Genomic DNA, 21,319 nt, shown 5'->3' on the forward strand with positions numbered 1-21,319 from the left:
CAACACCTGACAGAAAGTGCTAGGTTGACTTGTCAGAATTATCTGCAATGAAATCAGGAATCCTTCCTATTCATTTCATTTTCCAAGTTAAGTGGGCAACTTGTAATTTTACAAAAAACATAAAATGACCAATTTAAAATATTTTCCACTTAAGTAGGCAGTCAAGAGTTTTAGCCCAACTAAAGTGGGTGCCTTGAAGAAAACTCAAATAAGAATCATCAAGGACAGGGCGGTATGTGGTGGTTTTGGTTTTGGTTTGAGCACAACGATTTTGGAACACCAAGCCCGAACACATCCCATTTGCAAAATAACAACGATTATGTTATTATATATGTGGGAGGATGATTTCCTCATTACTTGATCTTCGGGGCTGTGGATCACACTCTCGGGTATGCCAGTTAGAGTACTGGTTGAGAGGATGTGACATAGACACCGTTGTTTATCCCATCATAGACCCACTCATTGATCTCATCAATGCTCTGCTATACCATTGAATTCAGTATTCAACATACGTATTATCTCAGAACTCTCATTGCTAACAATTGTTTTCAATTTCTTATCCCACAAAACCTGTTCAGACAGTTAAATCATATTAATGGAACAATTTCAATTGAAGTAAAGAAGCTAAACCATCAAAAGAAAATAACGAAGGGTAATACATACAGGAACAGTGTGTTTGCCAGAATAGTTTGTACTTTGTACTAGCAAGCTCATACCCCCCCCACTTCTTTCCTTCCACCCACGGGCCCGGCCCCACCCCCCCCCCCCCCCCCCACCAAGGAAAAAAACACACCCCACCCAAACAAACAACCACCCCCCCCCCCCCCCCCCCCTCGGCTTTTGGGCCCACACCAAACAAAGGGAGGAGAAAAAAGAAAAGAAAAAAAAAAAAAAAAAAAAAAAAACACAACCAAAAAAAAAATTAAGAAGGAGGCCCCCCCCCGCCACCGCGGGCCCCCCCCCCCCCTTATTTTTTTTAACCAACCCAAAATGGGGCCCCCCGGCCACCCATATGATATGTGTAGGTAATACGTCAAAAGTAATTCAATTCAATTAATTGATGGGGAAAAAATTCCTTACTCGAATTCGCTTTCCCTTACTTGAAGTATTCACAAATGGAAGTTTAGATCCACGTTCTCGCTCCACCACCAAAGGTTTACCGGCGAGATTCCTCAATCACAGGGAAAGGGAATAATATCCACAACCCAAATGCCGTGGATTAATGGAATGAAGATCAAATACTAGCAAAGAAGAAAATCTAAGCCTGCGATTCTAAGAGAGAGGGAGAGAGAGATGGAGCCGCCGTTTTTCGTAGATTCGCTCGTGCGAATGAATTACTCATTACTTACTCACTAATGCGGTGGTTACTAAAATATATAACTTATTTTGTAACCGCCCTAATAGTGAGTTTCCAATATTGCCCTTTGGGCATTTAATTTATTAATCAAATTAATAAATTCCAACAGCTCCCACTTGCACAAGGGCAAGTGTTAATCTTTCAATGTGTCCCAGACACACTTGTATATCCCATATATACACATTCAATCTCTCCGCTATGTATCCCAGTATACATAGACCTCTTGTGTCCTGCACACACATGCATATCCCGATATACATATATATTGATCTCTTCACTATGTATCCCAGATACATAGACCACCTGTGTCCCAGACACTAATATCCACAAGTCATACTGGCAAAATGGGTTGTGCGACCGGTGATATACCTGCACACGTGAGCCCCAAACTAGAAACCTTCCCGCAGGCCGAATGGCACATCACTCATAGAAACAAATCAAATAAGCATTAGTATAACACAAGTGTCCTAGGTTTATTCAAACTCACCGGACTAAAGGTATCTCGATCCCTCCGAGAGATCACCTTCTTGTCCTTAAAATGTTCACTACTCGTAACACATACAACTGGCGCCAAAGAACATTTTTTAGGGTGCAGTTGAATCAAACCTTTCCTTTCGCCCTGCACCATCACTACACTCAGGATTGACTCCTTTCCCGGTAGTGCCCCTTTAGGTCGAATCTATCATGACCGTAGGTAACACCCCAAAGTAGCCACATCAACCCTTCGTTTCATGATGTCGTCGAAAGTCACTAAGAACACTAATGGACCATAAGGTCCAGGACTCACACAATGAGAGGAGCAGGGATCCATCCTCTTATTTCCAATGATCGCTAAGCACACATAGTATGATATATGTGCTATGGTGGAGCATTCTATATACAATAGAACGTATGTCCATCTCAACACCATACGGGTCTTAGTCCAGATCACAACCTCTTGCGCCTAACCCGAGTTACTTTATTGTCGCCACCCTAGCGCCACATAAAGTACTCGCACTGGCTCATATAGGCAACATGAATAGTGGGAACATTCATGTCGATTCTCTTCACAATAGAGAAACTCATCTTGATTCCAAATCAAGGCGACATCATGATTATGAATTGACCTACACAAAGTCATTCACAATCCGTCTCATCTCTCGCTCGCCTCCAAGGCGCCGCAGGCGAATGCTCGTGTGAGTGAGCCATTCTCTTGCCTATTGACATATGTTGTTTTATGCTAGAAGAAACACAATCACACGAAAAGTGAATAATAAAAATTCTGGAATGAACTCATATTATTCATTAATAAGAAAGTCTCAAGACAAAAATAAGTCACAATCTACGCAAGCCCAAGGATTTTACATGAGAAATAAAAACATCCTTGGCTATAGGTTTGGTAAGAGGGTCAGCTACCATCAAACTAGTAGATATGTGCTTAAGTACAACTTTCTTTCTTGATGTAATGTCTCTAACAAAGTGATATCTCAATTGTATATGTTTGGTCTTCCCATGATACTTGGGGCCCTTGACATAGCTAAGAGCTGCCGTACTATCACAAGAGAGACAAGGGCAGCCTCTTTGGATGTCATCACAATCCCAAGATGTCGAAGGAATCTCCTCAACCAAACAGCCTCTTGAACCGCAGCGGAGCATGCCACATACTCGCTTCCATGGTCGAGAGGGATATACAAGCCTCGCTTCTTGCTACACCACGAAATGGCCCCGCCATTCAGCAAGAAAGCATATCCAGGAGGTTGATTTGCGCTCATTGATGTCTCCAGCCCACCGGCATCACTATAGCCAACTAACCGCAAATCCGATCCTTGGTAACACAACATGTAGTTACTCGTTCCTCCGAGATATCTCAATATCCTCTTGATCGCTTTCCAGTGCTCTATGCCCGGGTTTGATTGGTATCGACTAACCAAACCCACCGCATAACAAATATCCGGCCTAGTACACATCATAGCGTACATAAGGCTACCCACCGCACCGGAATATGGAACTCTTTCCATCTTGGTTTTCTCCTCCGGAGTCTTAGGACCCATATCAAGGCTCAAATGCAAACCCTTCTCCACTGGAGTATCAATTGGTTTGCAGGCAGTGCATTTGGTATCTCGTCAAGACATTGTCAATATAGGTCTCTTGAGATAAACCCAAGAATCTCTTTTGCCTATTTCTCGACAATCTTGACACCAAGCACATAGCTTGCTTCACCCATGTCCTTCATATCAAATACGGAGGACAACCATTTCTGAATGGTTTCCAATAGCTCCTTGCTATTGCTAGCCATAAGTATGTCATCTACGTACAAAGTGTCGTGAATGACATAATTATTATCAGATCTCTTGGTGTAAACACGGTGGTCTTCCTCAAGCATGGAAAAACCATTTTCCATCATAGCTTGGTGGAAGCGCACATTCCACTGTCTAGATGCTTGCTTTAAGCCATATATGGACTTCTTAAGCTTGCACACTTTGCGCTCAAGTCCATGTGCTTCAAAGCCTTGAGGTTGATCCATATAGATCTCTTCCTCAAGTTCTCCATTGAGAAAAGCAGTTTTTACATCCATCTGATAAAGCTCCAAGTCCAACTGAGCAACAATGGCTAGTATGAGGCGAATTGAGGCAAACCTAACCACAGGGAAAAAGTTTCCTCATAATCAACGCCCTCTCGTTGGGTGTAGCCCTTAGCCACTAAACGAGCCTTGAATCTCTCAATAGATCCATCCGCCTTTCTTTTGATCTTGAGAACCCACTTGTTCCCAATCGCCTTTCGGCTCGGCGGCAAGTCAACCAAGTCCCGGACATGATTAACTTTCATCGACTCCAACTCTTCCTTTATTGCTTTTAACCATTCCTTTGAGCTTGACCCCGCAAGAGCTTCCTGCACGCTCTTTGGTTCATGCTCATCGACTGAAATCATCTCACAATCGATCTCTTCAGGAGTTACCATGTAGGCTTCATCCTCTATGTCGAAACGTCGAAGAGGAACTAGCCCGCGCCTACTACGGCGCAAGTGCATGTCGATTGCTCACCGTCTAAGGTAGCTATCACATCTGCACTCCCACTCCCACTAGGATCTTCCGGATGAACCCCGGGTTCATTATCCAGAATCCGATTCCTTGGAGTGACAAGACCACTATCTTGTATCTCAAAGAATTCCGATGATTCTTTGTTAACTCCCGAAAGAGATGGAAAATCATTCTCCAAGAATGTTGCATCCCTAGACTCAAGTTCCGTTCTCCTCTCACTCTCATCTAGTCCAATGAAGACATGGCCCTTTGAGGGTTCGGAATATCTCACAAAGATACACTTTCTTCCTCCGGGTCCAAGCTTTCCATATTGGTGAGAAGTAGAGTGAACATATGCTGCACATCCCCATGCGCGCAAGTAACTCAAATCTGGCTTCCTTCCGGTCCACAACTCATATGGTGTGGAAGGAACCGATTTGGTTGGAACTCGTTGAGGATATAGGCCGCAGTCAAGAAAGCATCTCCCCAATAAGAGATGGGTAGATTTGCCTGCGCCATCATGGATCTCACCATGTCTAGCAAGGTTCTATTCCTCCTCTCAAAGAACCCCATTTTGCCGTGGAGTCCCCGGAATAGTGAGTTGTCTAGATATCCCCTTTTCATCACATAACCCTTTGAACATATCGGAGAGATACTCTCTACCTCTATCCGTTCTAAGAGTTTTAATCCTTTTATCTAATCGATTCTCAACCAAGCTCATGAATTTCTTAAAACATTCCAGAGCTTCGACTTATGAGAAATTAGATAAATGTGACCATACCTTGTATAGTCATCTATGAATGTGATGAAATATGACTGTCCTTTTCTAGTATGCACATTCATGGGTCCACACACATCCGAATGGATAAGTTCTAAAGGAAGAGAGGCTCTCAAAGCCTTTTTAAATGGTTTTCTAGTTGCTTTTCCCGCTAGACATGACTCACAAAGTTGGCAAATCGAGATAGTGAACCTTGGCCTAAGAGACCTTCTCTTGCCAACCTGTTCATCCTATCTAAGCCAATATGTCCTAGTCTAGCATGCCACAAATTAGAATCAATACACACAAGATTTTGGCAAACAAAAGCATTACTAGAATTAAATGAATAATCAATTGTATCCAATACAATGAAACCATTATCAAGAAAACCATAACCATAAACCGTATCACCCAGATACAAAACCAAAGAATTGTTTTCAAATACAATTCTAAAACCATGTCTTAAAAGATAAATAACAGAAACAAGATTTCGCCGAATGTCCGGAGCATACAAGACATCATGGAGTAACAACGTCCGGCCACCTCGCAAAACTAATTTGCATGTGCCTATGCCATGAACCTCCACGCTTGAGCTGTTCCCCATCGTTATCCTTTTGCTTCCTCTTGGAATACGACGGTATTCCACGAAGCTCGAGCGTTCCCTTGTTATGTGTTCTGTCGCACCGAATCAACAATCCACAAAGGATTTAGTTCAGCAAGCATAGTAGAACTTGTTACATAACAAGATGAGGTATAACACACAAGACATACCTCTTGCTCAAGTGCAATCACGAGCAAAATGACCAAAGCTTTCGGCACTTGAAGCAAATCAAAGCTGATTTCTTCTTGCCAAGACTAGTCCCCCTTGAACGCTTGGGCCCACTCTTGTTTTTGTTCCCACCCCGGTTACTTTGCTTGGACCGCTGAGGTTGAGCTTTCTCTCTCTTGCGCTTGAAGCCCGCACTCTTACTAGTGCTAGCTTCAGCAGCAAACACATCAGTTTGAGGGGTATCGGCCAACATCCGATCCTCATCAAGCTCAAGGTGCTTGGCAGCTTGATCGAAAGTCTTGACCTCATCAGCATGAGTCAAGAAGATCTTCATATGCTCCCAAGTCTTTGGCAATGACCTGATGACTGCGGAGACTTGCTCCTCATCAGTCTTCTGGCGCCCACATGCGCTCAACTCACTAATCATGTTAGACATGATGGTTATATGCTGCCTCATGGTGTGACCCTGGCGCATCTTATAACCGTCAAAAGTGAGTCCGAGCCGGCGGCCTCTTGTGGTGGAAGTCCCTCCATACTGGAACTTCACAGCCTCCCACAAAGACTTTGCAGTCCTATGCTTCTCATAACGAAGCATCAGGTCATCCCTCATGGAGCTCAGGATTGTAATCCTGGCTACCCGGTCTTTCCTCTTCCAAGCATTGTATATATCAAGGTCCCCGCGATGTCGTGCAAGTGGTACCTTCCTCGTGGGGGTTCATGGTCCGGTTTATGGTCTCTAGCATATCCTCGCTCTTCCAGAGATATTGCACCTTTCGGTGCCGAGGTCATAATTCCTCTCATTCAGCTTATCTCCTTTAGTGAGGTCAGCAACAATGCTCTTGGTAGCAGCCATTTTTCTAGAGATATTACATACAAGAATGAGTTCAATAAATCTAGCATAAAATACAACTCATGCAACAAAAATCACACTAGCATAGTCAACCTATGGGATAAGCACTTAAACCAAAAGAGATGCTAAAAAACATTCAATCAAATTCTCATGCAAACCCACATAGACTTATACACTAACTTCATTCTGTGCAAGAAACATGATTGATAGACCCATAAATAAAAAAATAGTTTTATTAAAATAAAACATGCAATCATGTTAAAGCTATGAGGTGGTTCACACAGAACACTTCTACCTCATTAGCTCCCACTAGGCCCCATTAGGCCCTTAATGCTCAAACATCACATAGATTGTGAGCCATTGATGTCCAATAAATAGAAACACATTCAAAATTGGACAAAAAACTCAGACGGATTCTAAGACGGATCACCGTCTGACAATCCGTCTGAGACAGATTCCAAGACGGCTCTCCGTCTGGAGTCCATCAGCCCAGATGGACTGCCGTCTCACCAGACGGACAGTCCTTCGCATTTTCAGGACCAGACGGATTCCGAGACGGCGCACCGTCCGAGAGTCCGTCTCAGCTTCGGACCGGACAGATTCCGAGATGGCGCACCATCCGAGAGTCCGTCTCACGGCTTCGTGACCAAACGGATTCCGAGATGGCGCACCATCCGAGAGTCCGTCAGCTTCGTGACCAAACGGATTCCGAGATGGCTCACCTTCTCAGCATCCGTCTGGTACACAGACGTCAATTCCCCATTTAACGATTTTTTTTTTCTTTGAACAAAATTTTTTTCAAAAAAAACGGAAAATCACGTTTTTTTTTTTTCTTACAAAAATTCATCCAAAAACACATGAAAAAAATCCAACAATAATTATTAACAAAAATTATCATCATGGATTATCAATTCATGCAAATCTTCATTAGGAGAATTCACAGGATCCTCCCACTGGATCCGAATCAAAATTAAAGGTTTCCAAAAACCCTATCAATTCTCCCATGGGTTTCGTATTAAACCCTTGATCCTCCCATTGGATCCATACAATAAAATTAAACAATGGGGAGGAACAAAAACGTGGGAACCAATGGCTCTGATGCCAATGTAGGTAATACGTCAAAAGTAATTCAATTCAATTAATTGATGGGGAAAAAATTCCTTACCTGAATTCGCTTTCCCTTACTTGAAGTATTCACAGCGGAAGTTTAGATCCACGTTCTCGTTCCACCACCAAAGGTTTACCGGCGAGATTCCTCAATCACAGGGAAAGGGAATAATATCCACAACCCAAATGCCGTGGATTAATGGAATGAAGATCAAATACTAGCAAAGAAGAAAATCTAAGCCTGCGATTCTAAGAGAGAGGGAGAGAGAGATGGAGCCGCCGTTTTCAGGAGATTCGCTCGTGCGAATGAATTACTCCGTTACTTACTCACTAATGCGGTGGTTACTAAAATATATAACTTATTTTGTAACCGCCCTAATAGTGAGTTTCCAATATTGCCCTTGGGCATTTAATTTATTAATCAAATTAATAAATTCCAACAATATGTAAAGATGGTATCTCCCAGATTCAGCAGGCAACGGAGAGGATGGATCTTTTGAGATAAAATTGCGGAATGTTGATGGACTACGGTTAAAAGCACCAGTCTCAGAAACCTCATGCAGTGCTGAACGAGCCATTTGAGGAGTAATCTAAACAATAAATACTAGCAACATTCAGTACTTGACAGATTAAGGGAAAAACTTTTAAAATAACCAGAAAGAAAAGCTTCAAAATGAAATACAGAAATGACCACCTACATGCTTGTGATTACAAGAACTTATTCAGGCTTCTGATCCAGACAAGACAATCCATTAAAATGGCAGAAATATCAAAGCGAAACAGAACAGAACATTATTTGGCAAGTCAAATTCTAAAGCTCAAACTCTTTAAACATGCCTCTTTCAAAAAAAATTATGCATTTCTATACATCATGTTATTTGAGCTCTTTGGTCTGGCTGACCCATAGTATTGCATATTTGAGAATTACACGCAATACCCAACTCGGTGAACATCATGTCTAGCTCTCTTCTTCCACAAAACCCAATAAGAAACTGATAATGTGCTCAATGAAAGAACTTCTAAAATAACTAGAAAAGAAAAGCTTTCAAAATGAAATACAGAGATTACCCCCTATGTACTTGTGATAGCTTATTCAAGCTTCTGATCCAAAAAAAGATCCATCAAAATAGCAAAAAGATCAAAGCAAAACAGAACAGAACAGAACACTATTAGGGAAGTCAAATTCTGAAGCTAAAACTTTTCAAAACATGCCTGTTTGACAAAAAAAATTTTTATGCATTTCGGAATATCAAGTTATTTGAGCTCTTTGATTTGGTTGACCTATGGTATTGCATTTTTGAGAATTATACGCAATACCCAACTCCGTGAACATCATGTTTAACTCTCTTCTTCCACAAACTCAATAAGAAACTGATTATGTGCTTAATAAAAAACAATTTCACCGATGAAAAATTAAAACCTATTGAAGAAATTTCCTGTTTCCTCCTCATTAGTGCCTAAATACAAAATCATACCTAGAGTTGTGGAGAGCATATAGCCCGAGGGGTCCCTCGAGAGTGACACACACACCCACTCGGGTAGCTGTGTTCCCCTCCCTCAGGGGGTTCAGAAAGCCCCTCGGGAAAGACACACACCCTCACTCAAGGAAGTGTGTCCCCTCCCTCAGGGGGTTTAGAGAGCCCCTCGGGAGTGATACACACCCTCGCTCGAGCAAAGCATGCTCCCTTCTTTCGGGAGGATCAGAGATCTCCCTACGGAGGAACATACCCAACCATTCGGGTAAGAAGACCTTCAATAGTGACGTTGAAGACACCAAGTCAAAAGGGTTAGTTACAGATAACTACTCAAAATATCCGTTCCGAGAATTGGGGAGATGAATAAGCGAATAACGACTCTATCAGGCCCGCCAAAGAAGGGAATGTGATTCGTAAGATATCTCACCCACTCTTCAACTGAATATGTGAAATGCGAGGAGATGCTGCCTTTAGGTATCTTCTATATAAACCCTCATCCTACAAGGAGAAAAAAAGGAGTTTTCATCTTACCATTATTCACTATGCCTTGAGAACTCTCTCTCAAGGCCTTCTATTGTTGCTTAGACTAACTTGGGCGTCGGAGGCGGTTCCCCGGCCAAAACTTGGCCGGCGCGTTCTTGTTTTCTTTGTGAGTGCAGGCATCTCAGTCATTCCTATCCGGCTGTAGAAGTCTTAAGGTGGTCATCCAAGTATCCGGCTCTTGAGAAAGTTCTAGATGCAACAAATTGGCATCGTCTGTGGGAAATGTCATAGAAATTCATGACGAGACGTACCACTAACCAGGTGACGAATTCCAATCAAGTTATTACTCGTGGAAGAGAAAGGGAGATAGAAAACGGGCGTGTTGAAGAACAAGTTCTCCCTTCTCCAGATCAACAAATCCCGATTCCAGAGGAAGTTCGAGAAGGAATTTCAGAGAATCCTCCACGAACCATACCGACTCCATTTGGAGAAGGAAGTTCAGATCAACCCCCAATTCCAGCAACAGGTGCTGATTTAAAAAATATGCAAAGAGATTGTTGATGTTGGAACTCCAAGGAGTTGTTCGAGGTTTAGTTCATCAAATCGGGGTACCATCCGGACCCTCTTGAAGTACACAAGAAGGACGGAGGCGTGAAGCCGTTCGACATACTCGGGATAGGCAATGTCCAGTGAACGAAGTTCGAGTAAGGCGTAATAACAGAGGACCCAGGCAAACAATCGAACGTGTTGGAGAAGGATCTCAAGAAGTCCATATTGAAGAACCACCTCTTCGAGGAAATCGAACTCGGGGAAGCGTGTTCAACCATTTGGCTGGTCTTAGGCAGACTCAAGATTTACCCAGAAGAGAGCGTCGAAATGAAAATTCGAGAATAGGAAGAAGATAGCCATGGAAGACGGGATACAAGAGATGATAACCCGAGAGGGTAGTCAACCAATCTGGATCTTCTCATGCACCTACTTCCCAATATTCAGATTTGGGAAGTATTCGGTCTCCGCAAGGGCGTCAAGAGGCGCATGGTCTCGGGATCGGAAGCTTGATGACAGAGACCTGGATGACGACTATGATGTGGTCAACAGAGAACCCTTCTCAGAGGAAGTCATGAGAGCACCTCTTCCACCCAACTTCATCATGCCCACGTTTACTCCCTATGAAGGTAAGTCTGATCCTTGTGAACATATTAGTTATTTTAAGTCTGTCATGGCTATGATTGGCCGACAAGATGAGTTATTATGTCGAACCTTCCTCTTCGCCATTAGACAGAAGCCGAATGAGTTTGTTCGTGACTATCTCTTGAGATTTGATAAAGTAGCAATTGAAGTTGAAGAGTTGGATGATACAGTGGCATACAATGCACTATGGAGTGGAATAACTCAACGACGTTTGCTAGAAGTATTACTTCAAGATAAACCCAAGACTTACGGAGCCCTTCTCAAGAAATGCCAAAAGCAAGCGACGGTTGCAGAAGTGATCGAAGCCCGCGAAGAGTCCACAAAAGGGGTGAAAGAGAAGAAGAATTACGGAGAAAAAGGTCAAAACTCAAATGCTCAGGGAAAGGATGATAAAAAAGGAAGTTGGAAAGAAAGACTCGCCAATGAGGACTTTACACCTCTCAATACTAAGAGGTCAAAAATACTATTGCAAATTTGAGATAAAGACCTCTTGAAGTGGCCGGGTAAGCTTAAAGCCCGACCAGAAGATAGGAATATGACTAAGTATTGTCACTTTCACAAAGACTACGGCCACCATACGGATGAGTGTAGAAATCTCAAGGTTGAGATCGAGAAAACGAAGAAATGACTTATGTCCATGAGCCCAAGTCTACTATTTGCAACCTTACCAATGAATGGTGTCACATCCACCCAGCAGGTACCCTACCTGGAATACCCGAGTGTGTGATCCACAGCCCCGAAGATCAAGTATCGAGGTAATCAACCTCCCACATAGACAATAACATAATCATGAACAAGACTAAATCAAGATTAACCATAGTTGACTTCTTGCTTTACTTCGGGTTGTCGGACCTACAAACAACAGGGTTTCAGGGTCAAGGTTAGGGCTGGGTTTCACAAATGGTCCTCACAATGTGATTCATGACCTCTCACGGATATAACTCACCGGGTAATCATATGTAAATGACAAGGGTAAGTAATCATACATGATTCAAGTAAATAAGAAATACATGAACAAAGTACTACTGTACTTGAAATACTTACAGCAGTAGCATCATATTAAGAAAGTATAAGAATGATAGTGAATCTATGAAATTTCTAAAATAGAAACTAAGATTCATGCAATCTATGTTAATATGTAATCGACTGTCCTTACCTTAAATATCTTTGATGGAAATCCGAAGATCAAAGAGAATGGTTCCAAAGTTAGCAAATAAACCCTAAACAAGCATAGATACAACATTAGGAAAAAGGCCTAGAAGATTAGAGGTCAAACGAATCAAATCAGACGAAGAACATAGCTACTGTCAGCCTTGGTCGATTGGGTGGTATCTTGGTCCAATCGACCAAGCAATCGACCACATGAACAATATGCAGCAGAAATCAAAATTTTAATCCAAAACCCATCTTCCGGAATTCAAAACACTCCGAAATTTCAAGGGATCATTAAGAACAGTAATCTAAGACTACCTAGCGTAGATTAGACACCAACAATGGCAAAAAAAAAATAAAATACTTACTAATTTGGAAACATGCCTTTCTAATTCGGTAAAAACATAGTTTTTAATGAAAACAAGCTATGAACTCAAGAGAGGAACTAGAGGTGATAAGATCTCATTCTAGTAGAACATAATACGTAGATTACACATGAATCTAACATGAAAGTAGATCTAACATGCTAGAGAAATCAAATCGAAAGAATGATCATGGCTTCAAGAAGAATCATAAGAATCATTGCTATGATCAAGTATGAAGATCATTGGAATGAATGGAGATTTATTCCCAACCTTGAATACTGTAAAAGAGGTGTTTGCAAGTATGCAATACCTTCTTCATAATCATAGTACAGAGAATAGATCATGCAAGAGTAAATCAACGAGTATGAGAGATTACTAACCTTGATTGAGGAACAATTGATGAAAACTTTGGAAAGTTGCAAGTAGATCATCTTCAAACACAAGAGAGGCTTTGAGAGGAGTTCTCCACGTTCTCTAAGGGTTTTAGAAACAAAGGAGGCTACACCCTTAGTTAGAGGATTTGTAGACAATCTTGAAGTGTTTACAGAAGGCCTCAGCTAACTGAACATGTTTTGTTACATACACTGATACACCCCTTCAAAATAAAGACTCTTAATTTTGTTTATTGCTCTCCTCTTCAAGGTGGTAAGGTGGAAAACATGAGTCTTCCCGTCACCCTATGTAATCCATGCACATTGCCCTTGACTTTTAATGCGAAAGACTCTTCATTTGATTAAGCACCATCTAAATTCAACCAACAGATAGTTTGATCTCCTTGATATCCCATCTCTGATCCCTTCAAGTATTTCTTCTTAATTTCTGTTTGATTTTTCTTTCTCTTTAGTGCAAGTTTCCTACCGCCTCTCTGTTCAAAGAAATAACGGTATGTTAAAGAGAATAGAGGTTACTAGCAAAAGGTAAATATTTCTCAAAACATAGATTGTGAATCAAACCCATGTTTGAATTGAAATTGAGATACGTATGCAAGTTCTTCCCTTCTAAATAAAATAGATTCATATCTGAAAGAAGTTGACAATAAGTTATTTCAAAATTGACTATTTGCCCCTCTGGTTAGGGGTGTTCCGAAACGTCTGTGATCGAGTAAATACTGCTACGAATGAATAGATCGATCGAGTGGGAAAGTAGAAAGATTTGTACAAGTTATACATTCGCCACCACTTTGTGGCTGTAGCCAACACTTCTATTAGATCATGGTATGAGGTTCTCCAATCCTAAGAAGTTTCAAACTAAAAAGGTTTATTGGCAATCTTGTCCATGGAACATTTTATCGGTGAAATATCGCCGAAATTCGGTGATATCGCCCCCTAGCGAACCAAAACCAGGGGGCAAAACAAGATTGGTTTCATATTGCCGGAAAATCGACGATTTTCCGGCGAATCACAAGAAAATGGCCGGATCGTTGAAGGAGAAGAAGAAGGAGAAGAAAGAAAGAAAGAAAGAAAAAAAGAAAGAAAGAGAAAGAAATCCAGTCATTGCCATTATATCGCCGATCGCGGAAATCTAAAGAAATCCGTGCTCTCTGTTCTGTTTATTGTTATTGTCTTACTTGCAAGTAGAATGATGGTTGAGTCAAGCCATACTGACCCATAAACTTCACCGGAGCCATCATCCCAAAACACTAAAGTTCATCCCTGTCCCTGCAACAAAATGAAGAAGATGCAAAAATCTCAAAAATGTGTTTTGCCTTTTTCTTCTGATCCATCACACGCAAGTGTCTTTTCAATTTTCATCCCTCAAGTATTAAATGCAGTTTCAGACTTTCATCTATCCATTTGTTTTGTCCTGTAGTTCACGTGTTAGTTTCAGGTTTAATATTTAATGTACAAAAAACCTTGGGAGCCGGACATTTTAGATTTCAAATATTTAAATAAAAAAATGACCTTGGGACTTGGGAGTCGAACCTGCTGGATAATATTAAATTCACATCAAGCAAACTTAACCATTTTTATGGGCAAAATATCACCGACATATCAGCGATATTTCGCCATTTCGCGAACCGAGCGAGATGATTGAACTTTCGTTCATTGATCTTGTCCTTGGTCTCAATGTTGACTAATAGAGCATCATGATTAGAAGTAGTAAATATATGGTGATGAGTATCGGGAAGGACATTGATGCATGGGGTATTAACAAGGAATCTATCCAGACTTCCTTCAATTCTTCTAGGACCATATATCTTGCTGATTATTCCATGTATACTTTTTTTGATGTGGTGGTGCCTCCCATTGAATGCATGTCACGTGAGTTTTATTAAACTCTAACCACTCAAAACATGATTTGGTTCATTTTAAAAAAAGGGGTTTTGTTTCACTTAAGTTGGATAAATATGCACATAGTATTCAGAGTACGTAGTTAGGATTTATTGAAATTCATGTGACTTGTATCCAACAGTGGGCACCACAGGCACCACAATGTCAAACGCACAATAGTAGCATGCTAAGTTTCTGATGTTTGTGTGAACCACCTGTTTTTTTTAGGTCAAACTTACACCATGACAATTAAAGCTGTAAAGCTTCATTTATGCCTAGATGGCTGATTCTGACCAGCCATCAGAACACCATTGAGCTTACTTCTCTTCCAATCTCCTCCTGAAATAGGGATTTCATTTCCCTCTTCATCTAGTTATTTGATTTGTTAACTCTCCTTTGAAATGATTCTTTTACAGTTTTACCCTTTCAAATACATGGAGTACTGCTAGCAAGTAAAATATGATTCACATATACATGGGTCCTTATGATTTCTTATAAGAACATTTTCTGGATAGAATTCTTTATGGGAACATAGACAATTTGCGTAGAATATATTAATTTTATTGGTAACCAAGTTTCTTTACATCATAAATTACCATAAATTTAGGATGAATATATAAATAATTTATAAATTAAAAGAATAATAAATTTATTTACAACTCAACAGAGCTTGATCTCAATGTACAATTTTTCTAGTTGCCTACAATCCTTCATGCATATAGAAGTGTTCGTCTCTCTTCGCCTTTTTTGTGAATGACATTCCATCATGCATTTCTTATGGATGATTGCTATCAACTTCCGAAAACCCAGTGGACATCAAACCTTAATTTCAAATTTATATCTTGTATGTACAATGTACTAGTTTCCAGCACTAGGAGGACTTGGCCCCGACGACAATCGACCAAGCCAACAACCCATACTTGATTTGGCCTTCTCATAAATTGAAGGATGTTTCATTGGATGATCTAGACTTGTAAAATCTTGAGCCAATATCCTCATGGCTTCAACACCATCTTGACTAAGTAGAACAACAAAGGCAAGAACCAAAATCAAGGTAATGCTTCTCCGAAAACCCATCTTCAGAATTTTATCTCAGGTTGGTAAGTGATACAGAAGATTTCTACCCGACCGGGTCTGACTCGGATGGGGCTCCACATGCTAGTTAATCAGGAAAGATGCCAATCATCCATGACCAAAAGCGTAACATACGCCAGATATATAGCAATCATCCTTGATATAGAAGGTCAACTCAGCAGCTGATTGAATGGGACCAACGATAAGGAAGCATGATCCTAGGAGAAACAATAGCCCTTGTCAGGCTAACTTACCAAATACATAAAAGGTAACACTTACAATATAAAAGTAGAGACATACCCCTCTGGTAAGCAACCAATACACTCTGAGTATAATCTTGTGTAGCTTTTGCACGAGACCTCACTCTGTTCATTATTTGACTTTGCCATCGGAGGCGGCTACCCGGCACACAAGCTGGCCCTCATCTAACCTTTCTTGTAGGACTCATCGTCCCGGATACAAGAGGAGGCTTAGTCAGATCCAGAAGCATAATTGATCCGCATCAGTTTGGCGCCGTCTGTGGGAACGACAAAATCTTCAAGTCATGCCAAGACGAAGAAGAAATAATGGATGTTCCCGAATAGAAAATGTTGGCTGGAATTAGATTCCCGAAGATCAAACACATCAAGACGATGGAGTCCACTCAACCCGAGTGGAACAGGATGCTCTCGAGGGGAACCTGGTCGTTGAAAATCCAAACGGGAAACGCACATCCCGAGGCCCTCAGGGGTATGCTACGGCAGCAGATATGGACAAGCTCCGCAAGGGAATGATCGAGATGCAAAGGGTGTTGCAGGGCTTGGTCCATCAAGTTAGAGTTGAGCAAGGACCAAGGCGTAACACTCAGACGGGAAGGCTACTGAGAGCCTTCCAAAATGCAAGAAGATCCCGGCCAAGAGGGAGGATCCTAAAAGGAAGACCTGACGAAGGTCGGAGGTCCAGTCATGCTGGTCCTGACCATCGTCAAAGAAGCCGTCGGGAAGAAATGGAGCACCAAGGAGAAAATCATCCTCAATCAACCCGATCAAGGGTCTCAGTTGCCCGAACTCAATTCAGAAAAGAAAACAGTGTTGGAATCAGCGGGAATGGAGTTAGGCAAAATAGCCTTCGGAAGAGGATGGCAGAGGTTGAGCGCAAATTGGAGGATCGGGATCGCGACGAGGATTTGGACATGGTTGATCGAGAACCATTCTCAAATGAGATCATGAATTTACCTCTTCCTTAGAATTTCATTATGCCTACCTTTACTCCATTCGAAGGAAAAACGAGCCCGAAGGAGCATATCAGTTATTTCAAGTCAAGAATGACTGTTCTAGTTCGGGAAGATGAGCTACTCTGCAGAACGTTCCTGGCCTCGTTGAAGGGCCCGGCCATTAAGTGGTTTAGTGGTCTTCAACCCGGATCCATTCATAATTTCAGGGAACTTGCCAGAAAATTCATAGCCCGGTTTAGAAGTGCGATCGGAAGCAAGAAGATGTCTGATAGCTTATTCGCTATAAGGCAAGGGCGGAATGAATCCATTTGGGATTTCCTGAAATGTTTCGATGAAGTAACCATTGAGATCGAGAATTTTGATGATCGGGTGGCATACAACGCACTTTGGAGTGGCATTACACACCAAGGACTTTTGGAAGTCTTACTAACAGATAAGCCCAAAACATACAGGACATTGTTACGTAAGTGCCAAAAACAAGCCAGTGTTTATGAAACAATGTTTTTAAGGCAATAATTTGAATCGGGTCAATCCCATTCATCTTACACCTTTTTTTAAGGTAACACCTTTTTTAAGGTAACACCTTTTTTAAGGTAATAATTTGAATCGGGTCAATCCCATTCATCTTGCGCCTTCCATAAGGACTTGCACCTTTTTTAAGGTAACACCTTTTTTAAGGTAATAATTTGAATCGGGTCAATCCCATTCATCTTGCGCCTTCCATAAGGACTTGCACCTTTTTTAAGGTAATAATTTGAATCGGGTCAATCCCATTCATCTTGCGCCTTCCATAAGGACTTGCACCTTTTTTAAGGTAATAATTTGAATCAAGTCAACCCCATTCATCTTGCGCCTTCCATAAGGACTTACACCTTTTTTAAGGTAATAATTTGAATCGGGTCAATCCCATTCATCTTGCACCTTCCATCAGGACTTACACCTTTTTTAAGGTAATAATTTGAATCGGGTCAATCCCATTCATCTTGCACCTTCCATAAGGACTTGCACCTTTTTAAATCTTCCTTGCTATCCTGCACAATGTAAACAACATCTGGGATAGGGGGCTTATGATACGGAAGATTTCTACCCGACCAGGTCTGACCCGGATGGGGCTCCACATGCTAGTTAATCGGGAAAGATGCCTATCATCCATGACCAAAAGCATAACATACGCCACATATATAGCAATCATCCTTGATATAGAAGGTCAACTTAGCAGCTGATTGAATGGGACCAACGACAAGGAAGCATGACCCTAGGAGAAACAATAGCCCTTGTCGGGCTAACTTACCAAATACATAAAAGGTAACACTTACAATATAAAAGCAGAGACATACCCCTCTGGTAAGCAACCAATACACTCTGAGTATAATCTTGTGTAGCTTTTGCACGAGACCTCACTGCTCCATTATCCGACTTTGCCATCGGAGGCAGCTGCCGGCACACAAGCCGGCCCGCATCTAACCTTTCTTGCAGGACTCATCGTCCCGGATACGAGAGGAGGCTCAGTCGGATCCAGAAGCATAATTGATCCGCATCAGTAAGGATTTGCAAATGTGTGGATGAAGTAGTTGTGTTGTTATTGTTGGGGATATTTATAGTGATGGGGCTCTTGGAGTTTGTCCAAGTCTCAATACTTGTTTGTTCAATTCAATTAGGACTGTTGACTTTGATTATTTGAAATCCTGTGAAAACCAAGAAAGACTTTGACTATTTGAAATGATCATACGTGGTAAGTGCTTAGAACCATATAATGCTAAATAATTAGTAAAAGGCATGTCTGCGTAACGTGTAGATCCAACACATGAAGGGGTTATTGGGTCAAATGTTCTTCGCTAAGCATGGTTTTTAAGTTACTTTGTACCAAGAATATGACATGTTTTACACGCCCCCCCCTCCCCCCCTCCCTTAAATATAATAAAAAAAATTCTACAGATTTTTGGGAAATTCTAAGTCTAAATCATGTTCCTATAGCAACACAGATGCCTCTCTAATCTCAAGAAATAAAAGAACTAAATACATCATGGATCTGGAATTTAATATCTATTTTTAGGAGTAATTGCCATTAAAATAGATATGAGATCTATTCTCCCACCGACCTAATCAGAAACAAAAGAAAATTAATTATTCTCCATCTCCAATCATTTTCCAGCAAAGATTTGAAAGAAAATCACTCTCTAAAGATGAGAGAATTAATAGAATATGAGAATAGTTACTTAACCTTCTTCTAGGATCCAAATGTCAACAAAGTCTCCACGAGATTCTCCGTGGATCTAGGTCTTCTTTCTCCAACACGTGTTCTTTGACATTGCAACTGTCCCCAACAATCTACAACATTAAAATAATGCGAGAATAGGGTTTAGGGGGTTTAAATAGGGTGCTGGAGGCAAAATAAGCAATTCTAGCTATAATTTTCAATCGACCGCTAAGGGTGATAATTTCTTGGCCAATCAACCGCCTCAAGCAACTGCACCCTAATACTTTTCAGTACTTAGGTACTTTGCACTCCTGGTTGATCCCTAACATTGTTGCAAGCTTTAACATCCTGTAGGAGGCTCTTACCTTGCTCATTGACAACTTCCAACCTTAACTCTCTCGCACTGGATATCCACCTACCAAAACTATCCGGGTTCCGACTGGATCTTCTTCAAGTTCCCAATAAGACAAGTTCTTTACCTACTCCATCTAGATCCATAGCTGGCCGAAACATGGGCTTCAATTCAAATGGCCCACATTTTCTTCCAACTAGAGGCTCCGGTACTCGGATCTACAATTTGGGTTTTTGGTTAGGATTATGGGGTTTATTACATTAGTAGTCTAACAGCCAAAACAAAGCTTGACGATGAGTCTTTATAAGGACATTCTAACTCTAGGATGTGCCTTATTTTGGAAAACAATAGGTACATTGCCTCTTTAATGAAGAACATCCAATGTAAATCCAACATCTGCACCCAAACAGTACCCACTTTGAATGAGATAGCATGTGCTGGGGTGGAGATTTCCCAAGGTTGCATGAACATTAGGTGACCTTTATATGTCCAAGGTTGTGAAAATAGAAGGCACTACATATCTTTAGCGGTAGGAAATTTGAGTATGAAACGATGATGAGCTTCCCCCACAAGATGATAATCCACTATTGTTACTCCATCAGCTTGCAAACACACGCCTAGTAAGATGCTAGAGTTATGTTATATTGACTAATATTCCATCTGGGTCCCATCCTACCACTATGAATTTGAGAGAATCCTTCAATGTTCTAGTTTCCCCTTGAGATGGTGATTATTTTGGGCTTACAAATCGGGAGATCAAGTTTTTTGGAGAAGTCAGAGGACAAGAAATCCTTCGTAGGGACCATACGGGAGGTTGATGAAATGATGGAAGAGGATGGATGCATGGCCAAATTCCAGTAATGTATTGCCAAGATAGAGAAGGGTAGGAAGCCTCCAACACAGGCAAATACTTGAAACCTTGCATTTTGATGGCTGAGGATGACCATATATATAGGTGAGTAAAAGATGAAGTGGTAAAGAGAGAGGAGAAGAGAGATCCCAAAGTAGAATAGATACAAACACTGGATCATGATTTCAGGTTCTACAAATAACACCTCTCGAATGATAGGTAGCTACAAAAATTATAGAGGGTTGAAGAACAAGTGCAACACAGATAGGTAGGTTAAGGTATAGGGTGGAAAAATAGGGTTGTACATTGGATAGGAGTTGTTTGCATGTTAACCAAGCCAAAACCTTGACCCTATGGCGGAACAACTGCAACAGATTGTGCACAGGTGGCAAAAAACTAGAAAGCCAGCAACAAATTAGAAATTTGATGAAATTTACTAAAAGATGGAAAAATGCTGTCAATAAAGCACAACTCATGGTAAATATCAGATAGATGGCAGAAGTACATGAATTCCGTGGAGGAATCAAAAAGGGAAACAAGCCACCTATGTCGTGGTGAATTGAAAGCTAGCAAAATGGAAGATTAATGGAAACTAATCTAATAGATTCCAATTTCCCTTACTTTCATATGCAATGTTTCCAATTTCCCAAAACAATCTCCACACAAATAGATTCCTTGTGTCAGAAGTTTTGGCTACGGGAATCCTAAGAGAAAAAACACCATACTCTCATCTCTTAGGACCACTATTGCAAGCCAAAAGAGGAAGGAGATTAGGCTTGAAAAAGATGGAAAACATTAACTCATCTCTACTTCTCAAACAAGGATGGCATATGTTCACCATACTAATTCCTTATGGGTTAAA

The 21,319-nt window shown here is 41.1% G+C and overlaps 1 protein-coding gene across 1 annotated transcript; it reads right to left on the bottom strand.

Moving 5' to 3' along the window:
• Positions 1 to 471: 471 nt before the first annotated feature.
• Positions 472 to 8,438, bottom strand: LOC149011018 (glutathione S-transferase omega-like 2). Its single transcript, XM_089162546.1, has 3 exons — positions 8,277 to 8,438; positions 7,451 to 7,508; positions 472 to 570 (listed from the first exon to the last, which is right to left on the bottom strand). Exons 1-3 carry the CDS (start codon positions 8,411 to 8,413, stop codon positions 472 to 474), a joined length of 294 nt encoding a protein of 97 aa, XP_089018672.1. The 5' UTR covers positions 8,414 to 8,438.
• Positions 8,439 to 21,319: the final 12,881 nt, after the last annotated feature.

Source organism: Hakea prostrata, chromosome 7 (assembly GCF_041222555.1).
Source record: "Hakea prostrata isolate BN-2017 chromosome 7, UWA_Hpros_2, whole genome shotgun sequence".
In the NCBI taxonomy this organism is placed as follows: domain Eukaryota; kingdom Viridiplantae; phylum Streptophyta; class Magnoliopsida; order Proteales; family Proteaceae; genus Hakea; species Hakea prostrata.

Coding starts and splice junctions, on each gene's coding strand:
- LOC149011018 (XM_089162546.1), bottom strand. CDS start 8,413: ATGGCTCGTTCAGCACTGCATGAGGTTTCTGAGACTGGTGCTTTTAAC. Junction 7,509..8,276: donor AGATACCATCTTTACATATT/GTTGGAATTTAT, acceptor TTTTGTTCAAAG/AAAAAAAAAATCGTTAAATG. Junction 571..7,450: donor ACCAGACGGATGCTGAGAAG/GTGAGCCATCTC, acceptor CTGTCTGAACAG/GTTTTGTGGGATAAGAAATT.